The 12234-nt window shown below is 48.5% G+C and overlaps 1 protein-coding gene and 1 pseudogene across 1 annotated transcript; one reads left to right on the top strand and one right to left on the bottom strand.

Moving 5' to 3' along the window:
* Nucleotides 1-183: 183 nt before the first annotated feature.
* On the bottom strand, nt 184-4356 carry LOC125515479 (annotated as a pseudogene).
* A 44-nt stretch (nt 4357-4400) lies between these two features.
* LOC125515480 (thioredoxin-like 3-2, chloroplastic) lies at nt 4401-6904 on the top strand. Its single transcript, XM_048680951.1, has 5 exons — nt 4401-4772; nt 5514-5588; nt 5680-5746; nt 6231-6248; nt 6332-6904. The coding sequence occupies exons 1-5, from the start codon at nt 4441-4443 to the stop codon at nt 6428-6430; spliced, it is 591 nt and encodes a 196-aa protein (XP_048536908.1). The 5' UTR covers nt 4401-4440; the 3' UTR covers nt 6431-6904.
* The last annotated feature ends 5330 nt before the right edge of the window (nt 6905-12234 follow it).

Consider the following 12234-nt stretch of genomic DNA (forward strand, 5'->3'; position numbering starts at 1 on the left):
CTTCTTCTTCTTTTTAGCTTGCGGGAAACGACATGGCCATCTCAATGGGATGCAATCGAGTGAAGGTGAAAACTCCGGAGGTCACTTGAGAAAAAGAGACTGCCGAGAAAAAGAAATGGAGGCCGGTGCACAGAGCATGGTTTGGTTACAGATCGTTAAGATGTCTCTTTAGACATGGTCTGCTACCATCACCAAAACTTTGCAATGGAAGGAGTAACAGAGAAAATGACATAAGTGGCCACAGAAAATGAGAAGGCCCGTGTGAAAGCAAAAATAAATAAATAAATTGCGGAGATTCAGCCTCCGCGAAACCTGACCGCCATTCCCCTTTGTTGCATTGGAAATATTCTTCTGTGGAGATGAACAGAACCAAGTGCCGTGACCATGGTTGCTATCGCCTACAGCCTGAGCATGCAGAGCTTAATTACTTCAGGATACAAAAAAATAGCAGGGCACAGAAAGTAGGCGAAAGATGAAGCAAGCCGCACCTCCACAGATCAGTCTCCCCCATCCTCCAGGCATTTTGAATACGGTCGCCGTCGAAGTTCTGATCGTCTGAATACAGATCTCATGCTATAGACATGCGCAATGCCATGTTCCATGTACGTGCCGGACTGGAATTCAGTAAGGTTTGGTTTGCATCATCATAGTGTACTTCTTTTACACTATCTGGATGAGAACAAAAGGTTGTGTTTGGATTCCTAGTCATACACCACTACTTTACCCTTGTTACTCATGATCAAAGTGCAGGCGCATTCACAAAAAATGGTCTCTCACCAAACAGCTGTGGAAACATGGCTCAGACAAAATTTGAATTGCCAATGGTAGCCTGTCCCACATGCCATAGATATAAGAGGGGGATCAAGTTCACAAAAAGTTTGGTCACCCACCCGTTCTGGCAAAAAGTAGGCAACAATCCTGCAAAAAATAAATAAATCCACAGGCCATGCCAAACGCTGAAGTTAGAACCAATCCCAAATGGTGGTCAAATTGCTTTGAGTATCACGGAAACTGGCATGCATAACCATGTTGAACACAAGGAAACAAATAATAGGATTTCTTTACTTACCAGGCCAATGAATGATGAGTCCATAACAGAGACAAAAATCAGATATGCACCAGGATGAACAAAGATCATATACTACGTCACGTGCTGCACTCGCCTAAAGAAAAGGATGACAAGTGGGGTTCAGTCCAAATGCAACAATGGATTATTATTAATTTTTTGAAAAATTGTGGTGTTCTTCCGTTTAGATAGTCAATGGCTCAGTATAGGCTTGAAGGTTTAGATGCCCAAAGCCAGTAAAAACACAAACATGTATGTTTAGCTTCCTTGTTGTGTTTTATATCATCTAAACCGTCAGTGTAAGATACACGCTCCATATGACTCATGTTGCTCTTTCAAAAACAAGTATAGAGGAAACTGTATGACGGCTCATGTATACTCTTACCTGCAAACAGGCACAGAACCACTACCTATAAGCTTGTACCTTTGTATAGCTGACATTGGGGCTTCAGACAACACATACTCATGAACTACTTCAGGGTCTACTTGCAGGTCACATTGTTGTGGATGGCATTGCCAGTCTGCTGTATCCACTGTCAGTTTGTTCTGCTCTACATCACCAGAAATCACCACAAGAGCAGGCACCAGATTTGAAGTGGTGGAACCTGCTGCAGTCTCGCATGATGATCTCCCTGTCCTCAATCGCCGACACCATCTTCATCACCACATGGCAGTCCCCACAGACCCGCAGGTTTTTGACAATCTGAAGGGGCGTCCCTGGTGGTGTAGCTATCAGACCAAAGGCAAGAGCCAGCCGCTCACTGTGCGTGACCAGCATGGCTTCCTTCTGCTCTTCTGCCATGTCATGGAGCACAAAGCTCGTGTTCGGACAGTAACCCTCCTGCTTCAACCTGGCTGTCATCGCCTTCAGCTTTGCGTATATCTGGTCGGACAGAGGGTGCGATTTGTCGGAGGCTATAAAGGAATGGACCTTATTCTTGAACTGAATCCAGCTGGATCCAGCTTCCTTCTTCACCTTTTTAGAATCCATGAGCTTCCTCACTTCATCCCTCTCTTTCCACCTCCCTGCGGACGCATAGATGTTGGAGAGCAGCACGTATGTAGCCGAATCGAGCGGTTCAAGCGATAGCAGCTTCTCTGCGGCCAGCTTCCCAAGCTCAACATTCTTGTGAACTCTGCATGCGCCTAGCAGTGTGCGCCATACCATTGCACCCGCTGGGAAAGGCATGTCTCCGATAAGGTTCATTGTTTCATCCAACTTGCCTGCGCGGCTGTAGAGATCCACCATGCACGCATAAATGCTCCATGGTGGGACTGATCTTGTGGTCTCTAACCATGGAATCGAAGTATCGCTGGCCTTCTTGTACAAGTCCAGCATGAGTGCATCCTATGATAACCGCGAGGAATGTGACGCCATCCATCTCGACGCCTGCAGCTTCCATCTGACAGAATGTATCAAGGGCCTCCTTGCTGTAACCGTGCTGCGCATACCCTGATATCATCGAGTTCCATGACACCAAGTCTCTCTCTGTCTGCCTCTCAAAGACACTTCGAGCACTGTCAATGCTCCCTTTTCTTGCATACATGCTGACAAGTGCGCTGCCCACGCAGACAGCGTCCTGGTATCTGTATTTGATCGAAACAGCGTGGAACTGCCTACCCTGGTCAACCCCAGCGGTGGGACTAGCACATGCATCGATGACACTAGAGATAGTAAACTCATTTGGCTTCATGCCTTGCATGGACATCTCCATGAACACATTTGTGGCACCATCGCAGTCGCCAGCTTGGGAATAGCACGACAACATTGCAGACCATGCAACAACGTCCTTCTGGTCAATGGTTTCAAATATAGAGAGGGCTTCTCCAGTGCTTCCAAGCTTTGAGTATGAGGCAAGAAGTGCAGTCCCAACAGACGGTGCATGCTGGTAGTTGGTTTTGATGATCTGGGCATGAATCTGGGGAGGCAAGACTGGCAGTGATGTTGTGAGCATCGTCGAGTAGGTGAACTCATTTGGCTTGACATTGTCTTCTCTCATTCTGCTAAAGAGTGAGGCAGCAAGAGGAATATCACCGTTCTGAATGCATCCGCCTATCATAGCAGTCCATGAAACGACACTCTGAGATCCTGGCATCAGCAAGAAAATGTTGAAAGCATCATCCAGTTCACCGCATTTGCTGTAGGCATCCATAATGGCTGTCATGACATTGCCATCTGAACTGAACCCATGTTTTAGCACACAGCTGTGGAGCTGCCGTGCCAGGGCCAGCTGTTTGAGGTTTGCACATAGCTTGATCACCGTCGAGTAGGTCGACTGTGACAGCTTCGCCATGCTTGCTCGCGAGTCATGGAACAGCTGCAGGGCCTCCACCTCACACCCATTCAACAGAAGGCCTGCCATCAACGTGTTCCACGACACCATGTCCCTGGTCTCCATGCCACAGAACACAGCCTTGGCTTCTTCAACCAGCCCGCACTTTGCGTACATGTTCATCAGGGAATTGCAAACGAACACGGTCGAGCGGCATCCGAACTTGACCGACTGAGCATGCACGCGCCGCCCGAGCTCGAGCGCGCCCTGGCCCGCCACCGCGGAGAGGACGCTCGTGAACGTGAACGGGTTAGGCCATACCCCCTCGGCGCGCATCCTGAAGAAGAGCGCCATGGCGTCCGAGTGCGCCCCGGCCTGCGCATAACCAGTGAGCAACGACGTCCATGTGCCGACGTTCCTCTGTGGCATCCCCTCGAACACCAGCCTCCCGTCCTCCACGCCACCGCACTTCGTGTACGCGTCGACGAGCGCCGTGCCGACTCCGATGTCGGCCCGGTCGAGCCCGCACTTGACGCAGAGGCAATGCAGCTGCTCCCCGACGGCCCTGCAGCCGCCCGGCATCGCCCCGCACGCCTTGAGAGCGCAGGACAGCATGGCGCCGTCGAGGTGTTCGCCGCCGAGGCGCCGTGCGGCCGAGAAATGGCCCAGCGCCTCCCGCCCCATCCCGCGCCGCGCGCACTCGACGAGGGCGTCCCGGCTGGATCCGGAGCTGGCCCCCGCCGCGGCGTCCCGGCCGGGAATTCCGTCGAACGCCCCGCGGGCGCTCCGGGTGTTGGGGCGAGCTGCGCCATCCTCCTCCAGCCGGGCCGACGAGGCGCGCGTGGCCAGCCGCTGCCGGGACGCGAAGGCCCGGGGCAGAGCTGGGAGCGCCGTCCTCAGCGCCATGCTACCTCGCTTCGTCGCTGGAGTCCATGGCGGCGAGCCGGCGACGCGCGTGGCGGTGGGGAGTGGGAGTGGGAGTGAGGAGAGTCGGGGCTAGACCAGACCAGTCGGTTTGACTTTTGGCTCGCGGTGCCTGGGCCGATAGGAGTTGGCGCGGCCGGACCCGGACCCGGCCCACACCGGACGAGCCCAAACAGAATGGCCACCACCTCCGCCTATTACGCAGTGGCGGCCGGCGGCGGGGACGCGGCGTCGCCGTGCCGGGGCGCCCCTCTCAGGCCACGGCCTCCCCCGCATCGCCTCGCCTTCCTCTCCCGGGCGCCCGCTCGGCGGGCCTCGATCTCGCTGCCGCCGGGGCCTCGCCGGGCGGGTCTGACAGCGGCGACCGCGGAGGGGAGGGCGGGGACGGGGATGGAGGAAGAGGAGGAGGGGCCGGCGTGGGTGGAGCTGGAGCCGATCGGCGGCGAGGAGCAGCTGGACCGGGCCCTCGCCGAGGCCCAGCAGCGCGGCGTCCCCATCGTCGTGTTCTGGTAAACTACCTGCCTCCCTATGGTTTGCTCTGAATTTTAACTAGGTCCCGATTAGGACAGGATGAAATGGGTTATCATGAATCATGCTTCAGCTAACTTGGATTAGGCTTCAATGCTTCACGGTTGTGTGGCCTTATGGGGGTAGAAATCTCGCATCTTGGATGAAAAGGGGCTCATCTAGTTACCCTGTGTATGGCTCTTGGTAGCTCTTGGTCAGCTCTGAGTGGTGATTGGAGAGCTCACCTTCAGTTTTACCCATAAAGCGCGTTGTCGTGTGCGACCCTTCTAGCGACTTGTTTCGGTACCGGCGTCTAAACTCTGCCAGATCTTGGTGGTTGTGTGATGTGTATTTGGAAGACTTGTTTTTCCGAAACGCAACAATAAGCAGCTCACCCTGCACATTCCATTTTGCTGTTGTTGTAGCCAGTAGTTAGGTTCAGTGTCTCTTCTCCTGGTTCATATCTTAGGCGGATCCGCATGTCGCTTACATGTATTATGTTTACCACATAAATACAGTATCATTGCTACAAGGTGTTTCGTCATATATACTCTTGTACAAAAGTACTTCAATACTAATGTGCAGTTTATCACCTTTTTTACATCAGTTTCGGCAGTAGGTTCCGTAAATGGATTGCCAGATGTATTTCAAGTAGTTGTCTGACATAGTGATGACTGTCAAAATTATCCCACGGTGTCTTACAGTCTGGGTTGAGAATAAATACCAGCATTTGCAATATGCAGGACGGCAAGTTGGTGCAGGAAATGTATATATCTGAAGCCTAAGCTGGAAAAGTTGGCGGCAGAGTACTATCGGAGGTTAGAGCTTTGGTTGCCATGTTGACAAAGTACTGCACCTCTGGAGTTGTTATCGACAAATTTATGATCTCTGTCATTATTTGCTCTGCAGAATCCGGTTTTACTGCGTCGACGTCAATGCTGTTCCACAGAAGCTCGTGAATCGTGCAGGAGTAACAGTAAGTATCTGCCGTGTGTTGAGTTGGTTCTGCTGTACTTGCGCTCATTAACGAACAATGATATCAGAACCTTTTCTTGACGCTCAAGTGTGCTTTCTTGTTAGCAAACAGTCCAAACCCGTTTCATTTTTGTATCTTTTGTTGGAACTTCTCGGCGTTCTTTCTTGGTCTCTGTTCCCTATTTTGGAGGAAATGGTTCCTCTGTGTTGCCCCTGGAAACTTTGCTTTCAGTTGCCGGCTTCCTGCAACTTGTACCTACTACCCAAGCGTTTCTTTCTTAGCCGTATGCACATATCCTGTAGCTTTGGTAACAACAAAGCATACCAAGGATGGCCCCATCATGCGTTTGGCTTCATCGTTATCTTGTCCTGCAACAATTAAATACATGTTGGCCTATATTGGGATCTCAAGTGGATATATTTATCTAAGCGCTAATGCCTTCTTTTGTCCAATCTATGTGATCCTTTATGCGGGACTCGAGCAGAAGATGCCTTCCATACAGGTACAAGTAAAGCTTGTTTCTTTCTTTATGGTCTCCATCTCGGCATTGTGTTTCCTGAGGCCGCTGTTTCTTGTCCTGTAAAGATGTGGAGCGACTCCCGGAAGCAGGCCGAGGTGATCGGCGGGCACGAGTCGTGGATGGTGATCGAGGATGTCCGGAGGATGGTCGAGCAGGAGGAATGAATGATCCAATGCGGCGATGGTTTCCGTGGCACGACCGGCCTTTCACACCGCGGTAAAATGGAGGAAACAAGATAAGAGGCGGAGTGGAGAAAACAAGATCGAGATTGAGCTATATGTGTCCAGTTTTGTATAATCATCGCCGCGCGGACGCCTAGGGTTCTTGCTGGGATGGGGGCTTCGCTTGCTGGGGTCCTCTCTAGGATTTAGAGGATTGGAGGGACATGCTCTTGATGTATCAATCTATTTTGAGTTTCTGAGATCAGAAGGCTTTCCATTAGTCATCGTTGTAGCAATAAAATAATATCCAGTCAATGACCTTGCAGAGAATTAGAATACATGCTGGGTGCTTTGGTGCCAATTATTCCGTGGTGTCCACTTTGAACTAGTTGCACAGATGGATAAACAGAATATAATTGCAAGGCTTTTATTTGTTAGAAAGAAATTAAGTTACTGTTTTTTTTCAGGATTAGCATACAATTATGTCTCCCTCTTGGCCTGAATCAGTCAAAACACAAGAGTGTGCTTGCTAATTAGAGAGGGGTGGGAGTATTTTAATTTGCAAGTGGTGGCAGCCTTGTACATGGATGCTTTAATAGGAGTATTTAGGTTAGCTGCCCATGGATATATGTTCATACTTTTCTAAAAGAATATATTATTTCCATACTATATTCTCTCCAATCACAAACAGTAGCTGGATGTTTTCTCTGCCTATAGTATTTCTTAATATGATTGCAACCTCAGCACCTTCTTGTGTCTGTCAATTTTTTTATTAAATGAAATTACCCACTACCTTTCTTTACACCCTGTAATTCAGGATGGATGACAAGAACAGACCCCAGGACTGTCTGTCTGTTGGTTTGGCTTTTCTTTGACTATATACTAGTACTGGTTTATATTTTTCAAATCAATTTATGTACGTAGATTAAACATTTTAGAAAAGGGAAAAAAAGAACATCAGAAGGTCATGATTTTTCTTCATCAGATGGACGGCGGCGCCCACCTGTCAGTCGCAGCCCCAACAGAAACGATAGGGATAGGCCGACAGGGCGCCTGATGCGCAGTCAGCCCACGAGATCTCCGTTTCGAGCATGAGATTTCTGATGAGGAGTAGTTCGTTAAGAGGGCGCTGTAAGATTCGTGCGGGGTTCCATCGGACGGCGCACGCGGCCCGCAGAGGCGGCCAGATGGGTCCCCTGGTCGGGAACACACACAAAAATCACACGTCCCCCTCTCTGCCTCATTGGCCTCTCCTCCACGCGGCAGCCGCTTTTACAAAATTTCCACACCTCGGGGTGTGATTTATGTCTTTTTGGTTGCAGCAGAGGAATTTTTAGAGGACAGCGATTTTTCGCACAACTTTTGACAAAAGCACGAAGAGGAGCAAAGCAGTTCTCTCTCTTTCTTCTTCTTTTTCTCCGGTGAGTATGAGTAAGAGTTGATTTCAACATCCCTGCAGTTTTCTTCCTCTGTGCCGCTATGTGCATAGGGATTCCGGTGGTTTTTGTTCTTGTGATATTCAAAATGATATCCCCGCAAAAAATTATATTCAAAATGATATGATTCTGCGTATTTTCATTCCCGCGTTCCAGCGAGACTATGGGCATCTCCAATGCAAAACGCCTATACATGCGCTTAGGTGTATAAAAAAATCACTGGGCGCTTTGTGCTCCTACGTCAGATGTTAATTTTTGGGCGCCAAAAAAGAACAGACCGGGCTCTTTACCCCACATAGAAAAGATACAAGTGTCCGCTTTCAGTTTTTGCACCGATGCCTAGTCTGGCACCCGGAATCAAGGGGCCAACTGCCCTTTGACGAGGAAATAAATCCTGGCGCCTCTCTCCTAGCGTCTGCGCTGGACATGCCCTAAGGGCATGCTTTGTTTGTAGCCAAAAATTGTCTAGTCAATATTTTGGCAAGTTAATATTTGACAATGGTGTCGCTCAATTATAAGCTAAGGAAGGTTGCAGGAATGAATTATGCAAAACATGGCATATCCCTCCGGGTTTTGTGGTATGGATGCTTTAAACTCACTTAACAGAGATTTATGAATAAATGCAACACTTCCATCTCAATAAAATAACATTTGGTAATGCTTAAATTTGCCTACAATTGCAACCTTTACAGAGATTGACAAAGCAGTTTGGTAGGCAAGCAATTGATAGCCAATGTTTTTGGCTTTGTCAACACAAAGTAAAACGCGGACCAATCTGTGAAGGATGGTTAGGAGAACTGTGGTATCCCCAGCCAATCAAAGTTCAAGTTCTAGACTTGACATTGGTGCTAGTATTTTCTAGATTTATTTTAGGTGCTCATAGATGTAGGGTGTGCGTGCGTGCGTTTGCCGCGCAAGATCTTTGGTCTTCCCCTAGAACCGAAAAAAGTTGGATTGCTTCTTATGTACTCGCTTCGAATGATTCTTCTCTATCTATAGTTCATGGCCTATTAGAAGTAGAAGGTGCTCTAGTGCAATCCTTACCGGCAGAAAAAGATTGCAGCCAGATTGATAATAGTCGAGTGACATTACTACGTTGGTCCAAACTAAGGAATATGTTAGAAATGTTTTGAAATGGATATTGTTCTCTTTTTTATCAAGGATTGCTATATGGAAATAAGTGGAGTTTGGAAAAGGGAACAGTTTAGTGTATGCTTGTGTATGTCAACTTCGATTATACTGTGTTAAACAAAACACACAGTAAAGCCGGTATTTAGCATCAAACCAATCATAATTTAAATAAATGAAAAAGAAAGATACGGACACCCATGCATCGCTCCTGTGCGAGCGACACGGGCGGACGCCCCCAACCCTTGCCGCCGCCACCGAAAATTTGCTCGTCATTGGCCTCCCCTATTCTGCTTCCCTCTCGCGGCACTTCAAAGCACCTGGCGACCGCAATGTTGTGCTTCATGCACTAGTGAGTGCCCAGGTGGCGCAGCCGTGCCATTAGCGCTTGGCTCGGTGCATGCACGCGAGGAGTGCTCTGGGTTGCGTCTTAGCGGTCTCATCGTCCTATGTTATGGTTGGTTGGCCGAGATAGCGACTATTGCAAGGACCTGTAGTGGGGCTCTTCATGCGCGCGTGCCCGCTCTCTGTCATAGCTCTCGCGACAGTCTGCCCCCTTGATCTCCCCTATTTTGTTTCCCTCCTACAGGCTACAGCGCTTCGAAGCATCTCAACAACCACAACACCATGGCGTTCGTGCGTGGGTGAGCATCCAGGTAGCGCGGGCGTGCCATTCACGATCGGCTCAAATGCATGGACATAGGGGGTGCTCTAGGTTGCGTCATAGCAGTATCATGGTCCTATGTTGTGATTGATTGGTCGGGATAGTGACTGATGCAAGGAGCTGGTAGTGGGGTGCTTCATGCACGTGTGCCCGCTCTCTGTCGTAGCTCTCGTGACAGTCTGCCCCTGGCCTCCCCTATTTTGGTTCCCTCCTGCGGCGCTTCGAAGCACCCAACGGCCGCAAGAACGTGGTGTTCATGCGCCGGTGAGCGTCGAGGTAGCACAATCATGCCATTTATGATCGGCTCGGTGCAAGTTCATAAGGGTGCTCTAGGTTGCTGAAGGAAATATGCCCTAGAGGCAATAATAAAGTTATTATTTATTTCCTTATATCATGATAAAAGTTTATTATTCATGCTAGAATTGTATTAACCAGAAACATAATACAAGTGTGAATACATAGACAAACAGAGTGTCACTAGTATGCCTCTACTTGACTAGCTCGTTAATCAAAGATGGTTATGTTTCCTAACCATGGACAAAGAGTTGTCATTTGATTAACGGGATCACATCATTAGTTGAATGATCTGATTGACATGACCCATTCCATTAGCTTAGCACCCGATCGTTTAGTATGTTGCTATTGCTTTCTTCATGACTTATACATGTTCCTATGACTATGAGATTATGTAACTCCCGTGTGCCGGAGGAACACTTTGTGTGCTACCAAACGTCACAACGTAACTGGGTGGTTATAAAGGTGCTCTACAGGTGTCTCCAAAGATACATGTTGGGTTGACGTATTTCGAGATTAGGATTTGTCACTCCGATCGTCGGAGAGGTATCTCTGGGCCCTCTCGGTAATGCACATCACTTAAGCCTTGCAAGCATTGCAACTAATGAGTTAGTTGCGGGATGATGTATTACGGAACGAGTAAAGAGACTTGCCGGTAACGAGATTGAACTAGGTATTGGATACCGACGATCGAATCTCGGGCAAGTAACATACCGATGACAAAGGAAACAACGTATGTTGTTATGCGGTCTGACCGATAAAAGATCTTCATAGAATATGTAGGAACCAATATGGGCATCCAGGTCCTGCTATTGGTTATTGACCGGAGACGTGTCTCGATCATGTCTACATTGTTCTCGAACCCGTAGGGTCCGCACGCTTAAGGTTACGATGACAGTTATATTATGAGTTTATGCATTTTGATGTACCGAAGTTTGTTCGGAGTCCCGGATGTGATCACGGACATGACGAGGAGTCTCAAAATGGTCGAGACATAAAGATTGATATATTGGAAGCCTATATTTGGATATCAAAAGTGTTCCGGGTGAAATCGGGATTTTACCGGAGTACCGGGAGGTTACCGGAACCCCCCGGGAGGTACATGGGCCTTAATGGGCCTTAGTGGAAGAAGAGGAGAGGCGGCCAGGGCTGGGCCGCGCGCCCCTCCCCCCTAGTCCGAATAGGACAAGGAGAGAGGGGGCCGGCGCCCCCTTCCTTCTCTCTCTCTCTTTTCCCACCTCGCGAATCATATTCCAACTAGGATTGGGGGAGAAATCCTACTCCCAGAGGGAGTAGGACTCCTCCTGGCGCGCCCTATGATGGCCGGCCGGCCTCCCCCTCTTGAACCTTTATATACGGAGGCAGGGGCACCCCGAGAGACACAAGTTGATCCACGTGATCATATTCTTAGCCGTGTGCGGTGCCCCCTTCCACCATAGTCCTCAATAATATTGTAGCGGTGCTTAGGCGAAGCCCTGCGACGATAGTGAAGGAAATATGCCCTAGAGGCAATAATAAAGTTATTATTTATTTCCTTGTATCATGATAAATGTTTATTATTCATGCTAGAATTGTATTAACCGGAAACATAATATATGTGTGAATACATAGACAAACAGAGTGTCACTAGTATGCCTCTACTAGACTAGCTCGTTAATCAAAGATGGTTATGTTTCCTAACCATAGACAAAGGATTTGTTATTTGATTAACGGGATCACATCATTAGTTGAATGATCTGATTGACATGACCCATTCCATAAGCTTAGCACCCGATCGTTTAGTATGTTGCTATTGCTTTCTTCATGACTTATACATGTTCCTATGACTATGAGATTATGCAACTCCCGTTTACCGGAGGAACACTTTGGGTGCTACCAAACGTCACAACGTAACTGGGTGATTATAAAGGAGAATACAGGTGTCTCCAAAGGTAGATGTTGGGTTGGCGTATTTCGAGATTAGGATTTGTCACTCCGATTGTCGGGGAGGTATCTTTGGGCCCTCTCGGTAATGCACATCACATAAGCCTTGCAACATTACAACTAATGAGTTAGTTGTGAGATGATGTATTACGGAATGAGTAAAGAGACTTGCCGGTAACGAGATTGAACTAGGTATTGGATACCGACGATCGAATCTCGGGCAAGTAACATACCGATGACAAAGGGAACAACGTATGTTGTTATGCGGTCTGACCGATAAAGATCTTCGTAGAATATGTAGGAGCCAATATGGGCATCCAGGTCCCGCTATTGGTTATTGACCGGAGACATGTCTCGGTCAT

Source organism: Triticum urartu, chromosome 6 (assembly GCF_003073215.2).
Source record: "Triticum urartu cultivar G1812 chromosome 6, Tu2.1, whole genome shotgun sequence".
NCBI lineage: Eukaryota > Viridiplantae > Streptophyta > Magnoliopsida > Poales > Poaceae > Triticum > Triticum urartu.